This window comes from Haemaphysalis longicornis, unplaced genomic scaffold (assembly GCF_048455015.1).
Source record: "Haemaphysalis longicornis isolate Haplotype H1 unplaced genomic scaffold, Haemaphysalis longicornis Haplotype H1 scaffold_1, whole genome shotgun sequence".
In the NCBI taxonomy this organism is placed as follows: Eukaryota; Metazoa; Arthropoda; class Arachnida; order Ixodida; family Ixodidae; genus Haemaphysalis; species Haemaphysalis longicornis.
In genome coordinates this window covers 434,297,523-434,315,909 of record NW_027526203.1, presented here as the reverse complement: position 1 = coordinate 434,315,909, position 18,387 = coordinate 434,297,523, and the positions used below count along the sequence as shown (strand labels likewise).

The following is an 18,387-nucleotide window of genomic DNA, read 5'->3' as shown; positions in this document are numbered from 1 at the left end:
ATTGCAGGCTAAACTTAGAAGCCTACTAAAAAAAAAAAAAATCAGTGTCTGTATACATAAGGCAGCCAGGCTGTCGTGACTGAAACAGACTCTTATTTGTGCTTTTGCAGGCATTTGCCTAGTGTCCGAAACACCAGAAGAGGCAGGCAAAGATGATGCTGAGTGCACAGTGCCTGGCCTTGTACCAGGAGTCAAGTTGGCCTACACTGTCCCCAAACCACAGCAGGTATGCAGTTTCAGTGCTGTAAAAGCGGCCAATTTCCAGGGGAACTTAGGTGGCTACCTACTCCGCTTTTGCTGTGGACGATGATGCCTCGCTTATCATTCGCCTCGCGCAAAGGCTAACGTTTCTGGAATGAATGAGATTGGTTATGTTTGGAAAAAATTACGGAACCCAATAGATGGTTTCTGAAAATTCGTGCTAAGTCTAAAGGGGTACTGACACCAATTGTTAAGGTTACTATTATTAATAGTTCACTTGTTTTGTCCCACAGAATACTCTTGCTGAAGTATAAACGACACGCAAAGTGTGGAAGGTGCTTTATTTCGATTTAATTTATTGCTCCGATGGAGCAGCTTGGGGAGTGGTGCGCAGCAAATGGACATCATCGTGCCGTCACCCCCATGGTAAAGAAAAAGTGACATGGACGAGTGTCTATGACGTTGGGCGGGAACTTGTAACGTCACTTCACGGGCATGGCCCGGCAAGTGGCTGCATGTAGCCAAAGCTACAGGAGTATCCACTCACCAAAATGGCACTCGTGACAAAAAAATGCACTGACGATTACTATACTCCCTAATGCGAAATATGTGTGCAGCGTAAGCTGCAGTCTTCTCGGTCATGGTGCATATATGCTGCTGCGTCTCAGGAAGTGACAGGGGGTACAGCTGCACCAATTGTGCCACAATGCTACATTTGCTGTAGCAAATGCAGCATTCTATAAATGTAGCATTTTGTAAATGTAACATTTGCAGCTTGTTGCTACAAGATGTGCCAAAACCACAAATTTGATCCAAACTGCGTCTGTGCTGCGCCAAAGCACAAAATTCAGACCTTTTTTTGAGCCTATGCTAGTTCTAGCGGGAAGTTACAGCTTTGTAAGCAACCTGTGGTTCAGCATGTAAGGGGGCGCAGCGGTCGTACAATGTCGCTCCCACCCATTCCAAGTGGAATTACCCACCACGGTTGCCCCCTGGTGGCTACTTTTTGCCAAATTGGTGAATTTGAGAGGCCCATGGCGGCCTAAAATCATGAGTGGCAACATGCTGAATTTCTGGCGATTTTCGGCTAAGGCTTCTCTCGATCGAGTTCTGGGTTCCAGTCGCTGTTGTGATCCTCGTTCGCTTCTCTTTCTCCGTCCATCCTGACAGCAGTGCAAAGCTCTGTGCGTGATGCAGCGTTGCGGGGTTATTTGTCTCATTTCGCCTGAGGCACGCACATGTCTAGGCAGGGGTGTGGGGGTAGGCATCAGGGGCAGAAGGCGGGATGCAACTGGCACAGCTTGCGTGAAATCATCCGCCGCCACGGCATAGGAACCGCGCGGCTAGCTGAATTTTCAGCATGCTTTTGGGTACTTATCCATCTAAGTGCAGACACTGCTTTTTTTTTTTTTAGGTTTTCAAGATAACGAATGAAGACATGCTGCGCCACCGGCAGTGAAAACAGCATTGCTGGTTTGCAGCTTAGCAGGCGCCCCAATTTCCCGGAAATGCGGTTAGAGGAAGGGCAGAAGGGCAAGAATGTGTTGTGTCCTTGCAGTCAGTGATGAGCTGATGCAGGGGAACACTTAAAAAGGCAGTTTATTCCGGCAAAAAAAAACAAGCACTGTTTTTGTTGAGGCGGCGTTGGCGAAAGAAAGCATATGCCATCTTAGGAAACATTAATTGGCACAGGTCATGTGGGCCCGAACGCTCCCTCGCAAGTCTCGTGCCCGCACAGCATGGACTCAGCATAACCACCCCCCCTAGAAAACCGCCTTGTCCTGTGCTGGCAATGGTGGTCAAGACCGTCCTTTCTCTCCCTCGGGGAAACACAGACGTAGGGAGAGGCTTTAGCAAAAACAGGCACCTTTTAGAAGGGCGCAGCTCCCTCAATGTGACCAGCATCAATGGAATGCGCCAGATAAAAAGTCACCTGTAGCACTATAAAAGATGCCACCAAAGTTCTGCTGACTGTGGATGTTGTCAGGACTGTCAAACAGTCCTGGGCAAAGTATGCTGAAAGGCTCAGCTCTGAAACGACTACCAGCAAATAGAAAATGGCAGATGTCGGCACAGAAGAACTCCGGCTGACAGGCGGGAAGGTCTTGGGAGACCAAGTAACATCAAGCAGAGCCTTGCTCACAAGTGCTGAGGGGCTCATTAGTTCAGTAATTAAGCAGAGCGACCTCAACCAGGTACAAAGTGGCCAAGTGCTTCTTCAAAAAGGCAACACAGCTCTAAAGCAGGCTCTTCAAGAGCTTGTGCAGAGTTTGGCAAGAAAGCAAATAAGAAGTTGCAGCATTGATGTAATGACAGAATAAAATCTGTTTGAGCATGCAGTTCAAATTGTTTATTTACCCGGCCTCAATGTTCATATTTACAGCTTTTGACCTAAAAAATGAGTAACTGAAAGTGTCACTTGTGCCTTCACTCAAGACATGATTTGCCCTTTAGAGGGCAAATTAAATTTTTTTATGGTACTCTGCTGCTCCAAAGGCATTATTTTTTTCCTGTGCGAGGTTCTCCAAAAGTGGGTTTTTGTGCTCCAAAAAGTACTCCAAAAGCTGTTCTAGCTGCCCCACTCCTGAAGTGATCGCGTGATCAGCAAACGCACGGCGGCACACGCTACTCTGCTGTTATCTTGCAGCACTTCGCCACTGCCAGCCAGCGTGTTGTTGCAAATCGTGTTTGAACCTCCCGCACAAATTTCACGTGGTTTGGATTAGCGGCAAATGGAACAGCGTCTAGGGAGGGGGAGGGCGCATAAAACAAGAGGGAAGGGGAGGCAGTGAGAGAGATGACGCCATAGCCGTGCGTGCCGCCCGCATCCTCACCCTTCGCCAGACGCTCCTCTCCGTTTTCTTTCTGCTGTCGTTGCTGCATTACGCGGACGTCCGCGTAACCCAGGTAACGGCTGCCAGAGGGCTGGACCCTAAAACAGCATTCTTTATGTAGGAAAGGAAATTATAATATAGCCTAGAATGGCAATACAAGTTTTCATCTGCACCTCTGTTGAAATCGGTCACCAAATATTCACTGTGATACAGGCTGGTGGCGTCTGTCAGTGGCATCACGAACTTTGGCAAAGCGGCAGAAAATTAAGGCTAGGCTTTGAAAACCAACAAAAAGCAAAGATTGTAAACAGAAATGAATTGAAATGTCTCCTAACTGAAAATTTAACACAGTAAATAATGTCTAATTACACGAATTTTCAAATTAATTTTTGAATTTCCAGTGGTCTGGTTGCCACCGCAGGCATGGGTGGGCCAGTGCTCACTATGGGCAATCACGGCAGAGGATGCGAGAAAACATGCGTGATGTCATGGGTTTTTGATTGGTGTCGCCACCTGCAGTTTGGCAGCCACAACAGTGTGGTGTAATATTTTCTGGCATGGCCAAGAACAGCCATCTGTGCTACCAGTGACAAAAACTGGTTGAAACGAACTTGTTTCAATTATTTCTGTGCTGGCTTCTGGCTCAATTTTCATAATTAGTAGGCAAATTGGCATAAAAACCAAAAGGCTCAAATTTGGTGTCAGTACTCCCAATTCAAGGTGGCCAAAATTTATGGCTTTATACTCTATGTACATTATTATATGGGAACATATTACAGACTTGTGTTACGGTAACTTAATAATCTGATATGTGACAGTTTTTTCATACATTACAAATAAGTTATTGGCTCAACTTGGAACTCTGTGGCCACCATTTAAATGTGAACAAGCCAAATCAGGCTATCAAGAAAAAAATGGGGAAGAAATATTGTGTGAACTCCATTGTAGTGTCTTCATTGTTGGGCCGAAGACCTAGGTTAAACCTGGCATGTCCCATGCACAGTGACACACCATGGTTTTGGGTTAAAAGCCTTCTGCATCAGTTAAAAAAATTGCTCAAACTTGTAAAAATAACCATGATTATATACGATAACTTCTTCTGATAAGCTAATTGTGAGGATATGCCACTGTGTGCTAAAATATTTATACTTATAGCATGCCTATTCCATTGAGTTTAAGTGTCATGGAAGATTTCAAAAGCTCTGCACGTTCATTCAAGTGACATGTTACCGTGCAAGCTCAGTATTCTATTAATTATTCATGCACCCCTCATCTTTCTGGTGCTAAAGTTGTTTGAGTCGATGCATTTGCTGATAGCTTTTTTTTTCTCCTGGTCAGGATGAAGAGACAGAAGCTGCAGCTGAAAGCGAGCAGACGCTGGAAGAACTTATGGCACAAATGAAATCGCTCTAAGGGATGATGCATTGTCGAGAAATAAAGTCCGTGCTTTTCTTGCGGTGATCCCTCAGTTTGGAAGCTAGCACAAACGGGCCCTGTTGCAGCCCATTCAACAAGTGTGTTGGCATAAGATCAACTAAGCACCCTGTAAGAACTTTTAACGGAACCACTGAAGTCAACTCTTGAAACCCTTATCTGTGTCTGAATTGTGTGGTTGCCACTGTTGCAATAATTTCACAATTAGCGCACCAGGTGTCCATCGCACTGGTTGCTGTGCGCTTTGATGCCATCCCCGTAGTTCGTGGTTGATTGCCCATGCAGTGTGTACATATGAGGCTTTTTTTTTTTTTTTTCCTTCTTTCCCCAAAATGAGCCAGATCCCCCCCAACGCGAATTCGAGAAACAAGCGGAAGTTTGGTACCCGACCTAAATGCAAAGCTGTCAAAACTATTATATGATTTACATGCCAGCTAGGGGAAGTTTATGGCTACAAGTAATTAAAAATTATGCAATGAATTTCAGCAATATTGGGGTGGTAAGTTAGGATTTGACTCGAATTGAAACACTCAAGTTGATGCGGCAATCTTATAAAAACTACATTTAAATTGACTTTCAAGCATGGTGTGATTGAGTTTTAGCAAAGAAAGGCATTAAACATATGCAACATGGCTTCAAGAAGAGTAGAAGTATACATGGAGAGCAGGCGATCCTCCTGCCACTATTAGCAGCTCTTTTCGAATCTCCTCTAAGGTAATTTTCTTTGGCACGCCTGAATGCACTCGTGAAGCAAGCAAGCTCTTCATTGGCTTGCCATGAATTTCGAAAACGCTTCACAAGAAGGCTGCTCACATATTCTTCACCTTAATGAAGTGGTTTGTACTCTCAAAGGGGGGGGGATTTGCCAGGGCTTGTAAGTGGTATTTAGTATTTTTAATACTAAAGTATTTTTTAGTTTATTAGTTATTTAATAATATTCAATAATAATATTAAGATATTTATTAGTTAAGTACTAAAATGGTAAATATGGGAGTAAAAAATAAATATAACCAGAGGTACTCCGTAAGTACGGGAGAGACGAGATGAAATGATTGTTTCACATCTGTTTCATTTCGTTCACTTCTTCCTTTCTCTTCGTTATTGACATATAGGGACAAGTCTTTTGCTGATCTCCTAATTGTCGTCCGAATTCATGATAAACCAGCTCCGAAAAGAAAAAGAACTTCTGAAAACACCCACGAAGCAGTCTGAACGTGCACTCAAACCAAAAAGCAAACTCCCATTGGGCAAATGGATTTGGCTCATTTGATCCGTGAAGCAACAGGATCTGGCTCATTTTTGTTGCAAACTATGGTCTGCACACACGTTTGCAGTCATCTGCACGCACGGAGTTATCTCAGCCATTTTCTTGCCACCCCTTTTTTAGGGGATAGATGCAGTTTTTTTCTTGTCACTGGAGTTTTATCTTAGTTTCGGTTTCTGAATCTGGCTCATTTCAAAATAAAAAAAACGCCTCATATATGTCACGCACACTCAACATCCAAAAAATTCTTTTGTCACTGATTTTGTGTACCAATTGTCTTTCTAGAGGAAGCTCGGCACAGTTCAGCAATGTCGGCACACATCGAAGTCATGCCACTCATTTGCACTCTTTCTGAACCCAGCTCCACACAACAAATTTTTCGACAAGTCTTGAGTTCTCATGACTATTGTTACAACTGAATCACACACACCATGCCAGAAATGCCAAACAATTGAGCGAGAGCATGCACTGCTGTTCACAGTAAATTAGACGAGTTGGTTTCTTTGGAAAACTGAAGAAGACAAACTACCAGCCATTCCACTTAGCCCATGCCATGCCTGAAATTTAGGGACCAGCCTTACTTGTTCATAGTAGCCCAAAAAATAAGCTAGTAAAGTTACTGAGTCTCTTAATCAGTTTTACCACCCTCCCTTTTTTTTTCTGCACTTTATTGCTACCACAAATCCTGAATCTCGCATGCTAAGAATCTGCATTGTGATTTTCATTTTGGTAAAAGCACTCACTGGGAACTCCACCTGTTCTGTACATTGAGCAGTGGGGAGCTCGAATGCATAGCCTGCACAATGGTGTTGAAAGAAACATCAGCCGTACAGGTTTCCAGAAGTGGTATGTATTTGAGATATTTGCACAAGTCCTGTTATTTGCAGCTATGAAAATGCAGCATGTGTTCAAGTGTCCTGTCACGTGCCCCCAACACCCATTTCACTGGGCCTTACTGCCTCTCTTCATCACAAGGCTTGGCAGGAGCGCTACACCCGCGATGCCTGCCATCTTGGCCATTGTAGTCCACGTGAGCACATCGTTCATAGACTTCAGCTCGGACAGTATGCATCCCGTTTGCACACAGATGAAGTTGTAGGGCATCAAGCCTGCAATGGACGAGAATAGGCAAGACATGCATCATTAAAAATAGCAGAAGCGGTGTAGTACGTTATGGCTGAAGCCAGCTTTCAATCAGCCGGATAGTAATTTCTTTCCAAACTTGTACCACATGGCACAGCAATGGCACAAGTCTAGAAAATTAAATTATTATAACTGCTGTCATCAGAATATGACCAGCAATGACAGTGCACACCCATACCGATGGTCTAGAGTGCTCTAATAGTGCCCTCTGCCATCATAAGCTGAAGCTTGCACATTCATTTTGAGCCAGCTGCCATGTGCCTCTCGGGCTGAAAGTATTTCACTGGACCAGATATAACACACAATGAGTGTGCGTAACATATCAGTTGTGGTGGTTTCTGGTGACTGTAGAGCCCTTTCTTCTGGAATGAGCCTTCAATGCGAGCAGCATTTATGGGTAACTCCACCCCAAATGTGTTTTTGTGGATTTTGAAACACACAAGACTACACCATTTGACGTACAACATTGTACGAAGCAGACGGGAGTTACCAAATTTCATATGGTAGAATGGCACCACTCTTGTCACTGCAAACGAGTAGGCACTTCGGTATGCTAGGTAGTTTCAGTTTGTGTTTAATTTTAAACGCGATTAGCACTGCTGTCTGAACACACTGAGGCCTTGCTATGGTCAAGCCAAACGCTAATTTGCTGCAGTGCAGAAAAGCCGGAACACAACGAATACACAAAGAAATCGAACCACAAGCACATTGCTTGACTAAAATTTGTTGGATTCGTACACTTATGTAAGCACTCCTACAATGCCATGCATTGTAACAAATGAAAAAAGGAAAGGAAAAGCGAGCGCTGTTTGTGGCGCACAAAACAATCGTAGCCTACCAACGTCGTCGATGCAGGCCACTTATTTCTTGCACAGAAATCGAAGGGTGGCTGATGCACAGGGTCTTTTTCTTTCTTTCTTTTTCTTTTTTGTGATAAGGTAGGCCTCAATTATTTCCCTTGGTAAGATGAAGATATGCATACTATGCACATGCACATTTTACAATGTAGCCCAGTAATGGCTCAAGCATTCTGTTGAGCCAAGCAGCACACAGAAAATGTTATAAAAAAATGGGGGAGGCAAACTCAACTCCCTTTGCCCAGTACGATGGTGCTGTGGAACTGACAAAAATCCGTGCTTACCAATGACAACTGATATGAAGAACAGGTGCAATGGAACTCCTACAACCGGTGAGGCGACGTTGAGAAACCAGTTTGGAGTCATGGGAAATAAGCGCAAGAAAAGCAGCCAGTATAGGAGGCGATCACTGTTCTCTTTGACCTGGGTGGGAATACATGAAAAGACAAGTTGCCATTCAGTTTGTGCAGCACAGTTAATGGTTAGACAAGAGCTTTTCATACAGAGTCTTTCTCAAGTCTTTTCCTTATTCTCATGCACAGTGCACTTAATTCCCAACAGGCCAGTACCCTGATGCTCTCAAGAATTCTGAGGGCTTTATGTTCTAAAGGTACACCTATGATATAAGGTGTGCCGTGTTGGAGGGCTCCGAATCGATTTTGGCCACCTGGGGATCTTTAACGTTTGCCAAAGTTTCGACACACAAGCGTTTTAATTTTTTGCCCCCCATAAGCTCAACGACTTGGCCAGTGAGCCACCACAGTGGGTACCCTGACCCTCCTAAGTTACGAAGGTAGGAGGTGGCCCTTGCTGGCTCATCACATTTATATCCGTCAAAACACTTTTGGTTTCTTGGCTATGCACAATCACGTAAAAGCAATCTCTCTAAACAACTTTTTTACAACATTTACGTATAGCCACAAGGGAAACCACATGGTGCAAGGGAGAGAGGAGTGTCATAATATTCAATACCAAGGCATTTTTAACACAATATGTAATGTATGCCTTGCTACAGCAAAACTTGTTCATACGTGCACACTTTGCCCCTCCACCGAATCTACATCCTGCTCAATAAAGTGCCCTCTGGCTAACAAGGCATAACAGCCAAGGCCAAAAACATACAATACTGCTGAGGAGTTGCACTGCTCCACAATTTTATTTAATCTTGCCTGTGCCACTGTGCTCGTGGAGAGGATTTCATGCTTAGATACGATATACAACGAAAAATGCACATAATGTACCATCAGCCACTCATTTTTATAATAATGCAGGAGCATCAACTGACGGGCGAGTCAGTGCCTTATCATGGTGGAAAGAGGCGAGAGGTGCGAGTAGGCGCTTGCACAAAATCCCGCCAGTGAGAGCGTTGCCTGCTTGGCTGTTCACCCAAGCATGACAGAACCCCTTTCCCTGTATACTAGCAGGCTCCGTTCATTGCCAGATGGTGACAGCAACAATGTGTGCAAATTTTGTCGTACAGACACACACGTGCGTGCTTGCACACATGAACAAACAAGTTTTCTCTTGCTTTTTTCTGCCATAATAAAAAAAGTGAAGATAAGCTTGTACAAGGTGCACGTGAAATTGCTGTCACCATTAGGCAATGAACAGAGCTGGCTCAAAAACAGTGGGAGGGTATGTGTTGTGCTTGTGGGTGCAGATGACGCTTGCTCTGACGTGATTTCTGTGTACTTGACTATGTTCGCTCATTTTGTGGCTGCCCACAGTGATAAGGTGCTGGCCCGCCCGCTGGTCAATGCTCCTGCAGTATCTCTAAAAATGTGATTAGTTGCACCTCATGAAGCATCATCACAGCCATCGTGATGCCACACTCCTCACCAACAGGGAGGTGCAGAATGGCAACAGGGTAAAGATCACTATCGCAACAGGCAGTGGCGGCCAATGCTGCTCTTCGAAAATGTGGGGAAGGAAAGAGGGGTACAAGCGTCTTCTTATGAATGCTTAGTTAGAAGCGTACACTAACATACCATTGCTCCTTTTAGCAACGGCAGAGGGGTGCTGAATTGCGATTTTTCTCTTCAAGAGCGACACTGCATCACCCACTATAATGCACAGACCATATTGATGAGGAGGGTGCGTGCTTGTTACACCTGTCGGCGCATTACGTTAATTCTCAAATTCCTTTTAAAGAATGATTAATCGAGAAACAATATTAACCTTGCAACGCCGGCTACACTATGCTGAAGAGTATCTGAAGCACATAAATTCAGTTAAAAAAAAAAAGCCGACATGAGAATGGTAGCTCACCTTCTCTTGCAAGAGCTTCACTTTGTCGGGGAAATAACGCACAACGTACTTCTGTCCAGCATACTTGGAAAGTAAATAGCACTGTGACGCGCCCATTCCGGAGAGCAGGCAAGTCAATAGGAAGCTTTTCCAGATGCCGAACAGCGCACCAGCCAGAACATTCTGAAAAATTGAGGGAAATAAATGGTGCGCAAGAAAAAAAAAAAGAAAGCACGCTTTACTTCAGCCGACGTATCTATGGGGGGAAAAGTTTATTCACCAGGAACACGGATCCTGGAATGGCAAATGTCTGCTTGTACAGATACGCCGACGAGAACAGCACCAGCACGTACAGCGCATGCTGCTCGTTGTAGGAGCCCAAGAGCGCCGCTAACTCCTTCAATTCCTGATGGCTACTAGGAAACTTCAGGCGGCTCCTGAAACACAACGCACACATCCCAAATATACAAGTTTGGCTTAACCAAACATCTCCGCACTTACACATCATTTTCATGCCCGACGCTTGGGAGAAGAATGGTGAGCAGGTATAGCCACCCTGTAGCAACAACCACGCAAGCTGGGAGCAGCAGAATCGGCGTCATTTATGCGTCCTTCATAATACCCACAACGGGAACTTCACGGCGCAGCAATTTGGCTGCATAAGACAGTCGCACAGCACCTGCCCTTGGCCCACAGTGTGGCGCCTTAACAATGTGTACCGAAGAACCACGGAAGTGCGCGCAGGTACTTGATGCTCTCAAGCTAGTACACGTCGTCGGCAGCAGACTCGGACTGACACAGATGTTCCCCCTGGACACATGCCTACGGTCTAACCGAGCCTGTAATGTAATTTCCCAAAGTAATGCAACTACTCAAGAACCATTCAGTGAAGGTGGGTGTCTGTTGTAAGGGTAGCAACAGGCGGTTAAATGTCAAGTGGCGAAGTTTGCGCGACCTTGTGTACACAGAGAGCCTTGAACAGCCGCAGCAAGTTTTAGTGGGCGGAGACGCGCGCGGCGCCGTGGGTTCGGTTACCGTTTATTCCAAGCCGCACAAACGCCGCGTAAAATCATAGATTTAAAATTTTTCAGTTTACTAAATTTTTATTTTTAGAGCAACAAAAATTTAGACAAATTTTATTTTGATCTTACTGACAAATTTTTGAGGTTGCGTATTATGTCGTAAGCGTTACGTAACTCTGGCGATGTAAAGTTTGTTTACTGATAACCACGGTCTGATAACCTTGACGAAAATCCGCTATCACTTCCGTTATGTGAGGTTTTTCCGGTTTCGTCGGTAGCTGGCTCGCTGGCTACGGCAGTTGCAATCATCGCGCAAGGGAAATTTGTCTACGCAGCTAGGTGGCTTGCCAAAAGCTCCGCGCGTCGTCGTGTCGAGAGCCTGAAGGGTTTCCGCACCACGATGGGGTCGCAGGTGATTCTGACCGCCTTGTTCAGACTTGGAGGAGCCGGATTGAGACAAGTAGGCTACCGTGCTGCTGACATTCATCGGGACCAGTTATGTCACAAGCTGACCAGCCAGGCCGCTTTCCGACGCAACTTTTCTGCTCGTTATTCGTCTCTGCGGAAAGACGACGCTGTAGACTCAAAATTGGAAAGCCACACCTCTAAAAAGCCTTTGATAGAGCCCGATGACGAAACGCGGTCAATCTTGAACGACATTTGGCGCGACTTCGAGTGCGTGCCGACGAAACCTAGCCCGGCAGAAGGTGGTAGTGGTGGTCCGCCAGCGCCCGCCGCCGGGCCTAAAGGAGATGTCTCGGAAAAGTCGGCAGACGGTCCTCGGATCACCAGCCTGCTTCGCTCTGCTCGAGCTAGCGCCAAGAAGCTCTTTGCTGAGGAAGACTCTTCTATAATCCTGGACTCCGCTGAAGAGCAGAGCGAGCTTTTCAGCGCCATTCCAGACGTGGATTACATTCCTCAGAGCATCAAAGTCGACCCATTTGAAGGCCTCAACTTGAAGCGTGAGAGCCCTGCCTTCTCCTTCCGTTTTTCATATTTTAGTGGTTGCTTTCTAATGTGCCTTTTTGTGTGTTGTGGGTTCTTACTCAAACACGAATCATAATCTTTAATGCAATGTGCTCGACAGAAATTAGAGCGATTTAGAATTAACTTGTAGTTTATAATTTGTGTGCGGCGCATGTAAAAGTTACCCCACTTGTAAATGTAAAAGTTGAGCTTTTTTTTTTTCTTTCTAGGTGGAGAAACCGGTGTCTTCGAAGTAGAAGAACTGGTCGAGATTCTACGAGAGGAAAAGCTGACTGACATTGCTGTCATCAGTGTTCCAGAGGAAATGGCCTACGCCGATTACTTGGTTCTGGCCACAGCCGTCTCTCCACGTCAAGCCCGGGGAGTAACGGAGTTTCTGCAAAGACTGGTACGTTCCGGCCATTCTGAGACTATATTCTCTCATAGCAAACATAATACAGTTCCCAGTGTGTACATGGTGCACTCATAGCAAACATTTGGGCTGTAACGCTGTTCAATTAAGTAAAACTGATCGTACTTTAACATTTGAGAACTCGCCAGCAGTGTTCTCTGAGTGGCGCTGGTGACATGTGCTGGTGGCCTCTTAAGACATAACACACAAGCAGGCTCTACTTTTTGCCGACTTGAAGTGGGAAGCCATTACACATTTAGCTTGCAATAGTTGCCGTGTGAAACACTTTCGGGTGCAAGGCTGTAAGACAGATGGTAGTCAGGTGGACGACTAATGTGATCTTTCAATTGGGACACAATTGCCCCCGCAAGTGTCGGTCAGTGCTCACTGCATTTGTTCTGTCGAACCTAGGAAAACCTGCACCAGACCTCCCCCGTCGTTTATATTATTAAAGGAGCCGTGAAGGCAATTTAGCCTTTGATAACTCACTCAACCTGATCCTAAAGTATGTTTTCACCAAAAAGAGATCATTAATATTAATGAGCCTTGAAATCTCCCACTATGCAACATTAGCTGTAACACCATTGGTGAGGTGCCAAAAACAGAGCAATCAATGTGTAAACTACATGCTAACAATTAAGGTTCATCTTGGTTTTTCACTCTTACTTTACTGGCAGTATTTCTGAGTGATGATAACGTAATGCATAAAACGCTGTTATAAAAAAGCGCTTGCAGCACCACTTCATAAAGATAGCCAGTTGATACAAGTTCATTTTGGAATGTCTGCACAAAAGGACGACGACTTCTTGCACCGAATTTGCAAAATTATTTTATGGCCATTTTTTGTCATGGAGATGCGTAAAGAACTGGTCAAAAAAGCCTGAACCTGTGGGAAGGTAATCTGGTGTTCAGTGTTGTGGTTACATTCATTCAGCTCATGAAACATGCCCACAAAATTGTTCGTGTCGAAGGGCATAGGGCTGGAAGAAGAATAAAAAAAAGGCGCAAAGGCTGCCACTTGTTGGGTGCTGTAGGGCAAATCCTGCCTCTGCATTTTGGGCAGTGCGTGCTCACAGATGTGCAACCTGCACTGTGGCACACTGAAACCGTGCTGTGTAGCCAAAGCTTCAGCAACCAGCCGCAGTCACACCCCGCCGCTCTTACCGTATTTGTGCATGCAGTCAACCCACGGGGACGTGTGAACTGGGGAAAAACAAGCACTTTCGCCAGTGTGCTTATCAGCAGATCAGCAGTGCTCAACACAAGCGCTTAAATAGGAGCGGGTGCATTGTTCTGCTTCTCAGTGCTTGAGTAGGGTCAAAAACTTCAGTTTTTGTTATTTTTTTTAGTTATATTGCACGGGACGGTTCATGCAGCATCCGTTCTTTGTCACTGATAGCACGTTTCAGTACGTGGTTTTGCTGTCCAGAAGGGCTACCACACATCGTAGCACTGACAGCGCTGGAGGGTTTCAGCGAAACCCTCTAGCTTTGTAGAGAAGAGTGGTGAGCAGTTCAGTGCCTTGAACTGCTGCTCTCTCTCTCTTTGGAGCCGAGGCGAGGGGGGCTGGTGGAGAAACCTTTTGGACTTGGAGGTGCACTAAAACACCCACCACGGACTTTGTGCGTGATCAGCAAGTGTTGCATGTGCACTCGTACAGTCTAGATAAGTTTGATGTGGGCTTCGTTCACGCGATATGTTAGAACTTCAGGGAAAAGTTGCCTGCGTATGCAACCCACGGAGGAATGAGTATTGGTGTCTCAGCCCAGGACCACCCTTTTGCATAGCTTTGCAAAAGGGTGACATAAGGAATAACTGATTGGCCTTGATAAGGTCACCTCAAGAGGGACTCGCCTGTTAACATTCCTATGGGACTTCCTACTTCATGGCCAACCGACTTAAAAACCATCGTGCGCCAATCCCAGGCGAAAAAGAAAAAAAAAAAAAACAACTGGACGACCATTTGGACCTGCCGAAAACACAATTGGTTCAAATGGAACCATTTGAAAATGCAGATGGTTCCATTTGGCCCAACTGTGCATTCGGCAGGTCCAGTTGGGCCTCCAATTGCTTTTTTTTTTGCCTGGGATACAAAAAGCTGTGCAAATTATTTTAGAGGTATGTCACTTCTGTACTGAAATAAAAAATTAAACTCTTGCTTTGCTTGCTTGACATCTAGCGCCTTCTAATTAAAGCCGGATAAACGAAAATGCGTGTATTTTTTATTTTTCATCTCCACAAAGAAGTGATACATTTTTAAAGGAAGCAAACTAGGCTGTTAGGGGCATTTCCGTGAGTTTGTAAAACTTTTCGTATCGGTACACGATGTTTTTAAAAAAGCCTGTGGGTCTCGAATTAGCAAGCCTGATAGGAATTCAATCAGGTGAGTCCCCCTCAATATGGTGAAACCAAACTGAGGCTCCACTCAGTAGTTGTTGCATCAAGGTATGCAACTTGTTTTCTCATCCGGCTGGATTGTCGGTTGCTCTTAAAGTGCATGCATGACCATGTAACTCCATTGCTTTATCTGCTGGACATGAAATGTAAGCAAAGGCAGGAACGATCTCAATAGCACAGTTTTCCGAGGCTGTAACACCACGTGTCCATCATTTGGGGGAAAAAAAACTAATATTGCTAAGATTCAACTACTCATCTATAGTATGCTGTATTTTCTCACGTGCCAGCAAATCAAAGCTGCTATTCTGGTAGTCCATGCTTGTGCAGGAAAAAAAAAAGTAATTTGAAATTTTAATCATTTGAGCTTGCCTAATCTCACTTGTATTATTTTAACTGGCAGTTGGTGCCATCTTGGCTTGATTCATATAAATTGTCTGTCCCCGTTGAGTTCGAATCAGTTAGACTGCAACATAGGATATGATCCAAGGTGAAATGACGCTTTTGCAGACCTAATGGGGAACAGGATGAGGTTTCTGTCAAATCAGAGCTTTGGAATTTCTATAAAGCTACACAGTAGTCAAGCTGGCTGACGCTCACTAGCTGCGGCCTCAGTCGTGCATGGTGTGACATGCAAGAACTCCTGAGCTCTCTGGCGCTGAATAGGATAAGAATGCAGGAAGGGGTAACCCGACTCTCCCTTTTCATTCTTCAACTTTTTGACCAACCAGAATATAGTGATTAGCTGCAGAAGTAGTATTATAGGGACTTTGCTGCTGAAAATGTCATCATCATCATCATCCTGTTTGTGTCCACTGCAGGTGCGAAGGCCTTTCCCATGTTCCTCCATTCGTTTCTGTCTTGCATTGTCCTAGTCCATTCTTTGCCACAAATTTTCTGATTTTATCCCTCTACCAAATGAACGGTCTTCCCTTACTTCTAGTTCAGTCTCTTGGTAGCCACCCTGCTGGCAGTGGTGATCCACCGGTTGTCATTTCAGCTCACTACATGGCCAGCCCACTTCTTCGTTCTAATTTGGGCTAGTAAATTTTAAAAAATTGCCTTATTGGGAGAACAGAATTTAAAGTACAGATTTAAGCTGTGATGCATCTTTTGTTCAGTATTGTGAAGGGCATCAGAGGTGATGTGCATAACACAAGTTTCTTCAGCAAACATTAAAAGATGTTTATCACTGCATGTTGGTTCCATATTCTGGCAGCCAGATAATCGACACAAAGTTGCTAAATTTTCACCAATGCTTATTGGTTCTCTGTACTGGATAGTTGACATAAACTTCTACTTCCTAGTATTTGTACTGTCTGGTCTTTCTTGTCTAGTAATTGTGGTAAAGTTCAGGGAGCACAAACAAGTCCAAATGTCATCTTTTGGTGCAACTTTATGCGCTAAACTGCACAAACAATTGGTGAGCATTGAATGGCTCCAGTAGCTGGATTTCACATGTAAGAGTAAACGTGTTTTGCTCGCACAGTGCTATGCACTACCAAGTAAGTCTAATATGTTGCACGAGGCAGTTGCGATTAGCCTGTTGGTTTCCACCGAAGTCTGCTGAAGGTTTCACATTTGATGTTAAAACACACTTAAAAGGGATCCTTTAAGTTCATACTGAACATTTCCAAAACATTGCACTGCAGTACTAAGCTTTGCGCTGCTGAGCACGAAAGTCGCGGGTTCAATTTCCGGCCGCGGCGGCCGCTTTTCTGATGGAGGCGAAAAGCAAAAATGCCCGTGTGTACGAGATTTCGGCGCACGTTAAAGATCCCCAGGTGGTCAAAATTAATCCGGAGCCCTCCATTACGGCGCGCCTCATCGCCTGCATTGCGTCGGCGCGTTAAACCCTACAATCAATCAATCAATCCATCAATCAGTACTAAACTAAGCCTTGCAACAACTGCATTAGTTCCAAATGCGACTTGTTCCATTTAAAAGAAGATGCAGTGTAGTGAAGTTTTGAGCATTAGGGCTACAAATTTTCATTGTTCTTGTCAATATGCTAATGCTACTACATGATACTTTGTGAAACCACAAGAGATACCAATATGCTGTAAATTTAGTTTAGTAGAGTGTTTAACTCCAGTAGAAATGGTTGCGCTTGTCATATTTTGTGTCCTTAACAGCATGGTGTACAAAATAACATACCACATTGGTTTGGTCTGCTGTTGCGCAGCTTGTGCAACAGAGCATAGCTTGCGTTCCTAGCTTGCCTGTCAAGTATAAATGGGGACGCCAAAATGCCCCAAGTCATTTTCATGTACGAGGAGATGCACAATGTCTTACAGCCAGCTAAAAATTTGTTTTATAAAGTGCACAGCAAATAAAATTGTACATTAAGCTGCTCAGTACATCTGGTCATTTTCCTTCTCAATAATATTCTGAGCACTTTTGTTTTTGTTCTCTAAAGTCTCGTAGACCGTTCTTCTCTCTCTGCTTCACCACTGCAACCTTTTTTTTTCTCTCTTTTTGCGGTGTAGTACAAGCGCAAGAAGGACAGCACGGACCCGACATTGTTCATCGAGGGAGAGAACACTGCCGACTGGAAAGTTCTTGACATGGGGAACGTGGTCTTGCATGTCTTTTTACCCGAAACGCGCAGGCATTACGATGTCGAGACCCTGTGGACTGTGGGCAGTGATTATGATGACCTGACGCACGCGAAGGATGACCCCGTGTACAACGTTTTGCAGCAGCAGATTCAGCTGCTGCAAGAGATGCAGCCCGGGGGCTCAAACAGCCGCTGTGCCCTGCAGTCCTGATTTGCACTGGGATGAGCTCATGGGTGTCGTGCTGTAGCTCTCACCTTGTTCATGTGCAAGCTGTTATGTGTGTGTGGTGACACCTGTGAAGCGGTGGCATGTCTAGTGTGGCAAATTGCAGCTGGTTTTTAATGTTGCAGCACTGCCGAGTGGCCCAAACAAGGATGGCTGCTTGGTAAATCGTGCAAGTGGGGAAAGTGCTATTTATGTTGAGGATAAGTCGAGCTTCACATCTCCACCTTTGGCAGAGTGTACATTAAAAGCGTGCCACTTTATTGTTGCCTCACGTGAGTGTGGTTAGCCTGGTCATTTTCCATGCACCCATCAGTTGTGCAGAACAAGGCGCACTGGTGTTTTTTGTTGTTGTTGTTGTTCACCCGCCACGGTGGCTCAGTAGCTAAGGCATGCTGCTGAGCCCAAGGACGGGGGTTTGATCCCGCCACAGTGGCCGTTTTTCTGATGGAGGCAAGGAACTAAAACGCTCGTGTGTCGCGATTTCAGCGCACGTTTGAGATCTGTGGGTGGTCAAAATTAATCTGGAGCCCTCCACTGTGGTGTGCCTCATGGCCCAGGTGTAGCTTCGGCGCATTAAACCCCAAAACAGATTTCAGTGAGTAGTTTGTGCTTTATTGCCTCAACCCCCGACAGCCGAGGCACCTTTCTTGCTTGACTGGCTGTAGGGAAGGCTTGGACGCTTCACCTTTAGCATTGTCTTCAGAGCAATTTTTCGAGCCTTGTGTCAAGCTTAATAATTCAGCGAATGCCTGAGTAGTGATGTGAAGCTTTGTACTATAGACCGTTTACAGCGCGGCGCCGTGGGCATGACCATGTTGGATGGCGTG

General features: G+C 45.1%; 3 protein-coding genes across 4 annotated transcripts in view; 2 read left to right on the top strand and 1 right to left on the bottom strand.

Moving 5' to 3' along the window:
* The window catches only part of Uba5 (Ubiquitin-like activating enzyme 5), a 32,556-nt gene extending 28,068 nt beyond the window's left edge, over window positions 1–4,488 (top strand). Inside the window, exons 11-12 of one of the 2 annotated variants that reach the window (XM_077687396.1) lie at window positions 111–226; window positions 4,374–4,488. In XM_077687396.1, the coding sequence (XP_077543522.1) occupies window positions 111–226; window positions 4,374–4,448 (191 nt within the window). In that variant the 3' untranslated portion in view covers window positions 4,449–4,488. Of the gene's footprint in view, window positions 1–110; window positions 227–1,615; window positions 2,541–4,373 lie in introns of those variants that run through there. The other variant, XM_077687397.1, reaches the window with a different exon arrangement.
* A 2,079-nt stretch (window positions 4,489–6,567) lies between these two features.
* LOC144155760 (transmembrane protein 41A-A-like) lies at window positions 6,568–11,009 on the bottom strand. The gene is made up of 5 exons (XM_077687398.1): window positions 10,482–11,009; window positions 10,261–10,417; window positions 10,002–10,163; window positions 8,018–8,156; window positions 6,568–6,842 (listed from the first exon to the last, which is right to left on the bottom strand). Exons 1-5 carry the CDS (start codon window positions 10,580–10,582, stop codon window positions 6,676–6,678), a joined length of 726 nt encoding a protein of 241 aa, XP_077543524.1. The 5' UTR covers window positions 10,583–11,009; the 3' UTR covers window positions 6,568–6,675.
* Window positions 11,010–11,255: 246 nt separating this feature from the next.
* Window positions 11,256–17,831, top strand: Rsfs312 (ribosomal silencing factor RsfS-like protein, 312). The gene is made up of 3 exons (XM_077687399.1): window positions 11,256–11,964; window positions 12,199–12,377; window positions 17,264–17,831. The coding sequence occupies exons 1-3, from the start codon at window positions 11,403–11,405 to the stop codon at window positions 17,543–17,545; spliced, it is 1,023 nt and encodes a 340-aa protein (XP_077543525.1). The 5' UTR covers window positions 11,256–11,402; the 3' UTR covers window positions 17,546–17,831.
* Window positions 17,832–18,387: the final 556 nt, after the last annotated feature.

Bases quoted from the DNA above. Each gene is read 5' to 3' on its own strand.
- Rsfs312 (XM_077687399.1), top strand. From the start codon at position 11,403: ATGGGGTCGCAGGTGATTCTGACCGCCTTGTTCAGACTTGGAGGAGCC. The intron at 11,965-12,198 runs GTGAGAGCCCTG...TTTTCTTTCTAG, and splicing joins TGAAGGCCTCAACTTGAAGC to GTGGAGAAACCGGTGTCTTC. The intron at 12,378-17,263 runs GTACGTTCCGGC...TTTGCGGTGTAG, and splicing joins CGGAGTTTCTGCAAAGACTG to TACAAGCGCAAGAAGGACAG.
- LOC144155760 (XM_077687398.1), bottom strand. From the start codon at position 10,582: ATGACGCCGATTCTGCTGCTCCCAGCTTGCGTGGTTGTTGCTACAGGG. The intron at 10,164-10,260 runs GTGAATAAACTT...TCAATTTTTCAG, and splicing joins TTCCAGGATCCGTGTTCCTG to AATGTTCTGGCTGGTGCGCT. The intron at 6,843-8,017 runs GTAAGCACGGAT...CGTCCATTGCAG, and splicing joins CTTCATATCAGTTGTCATTG to GCTTGATGCCCTACAACTTC.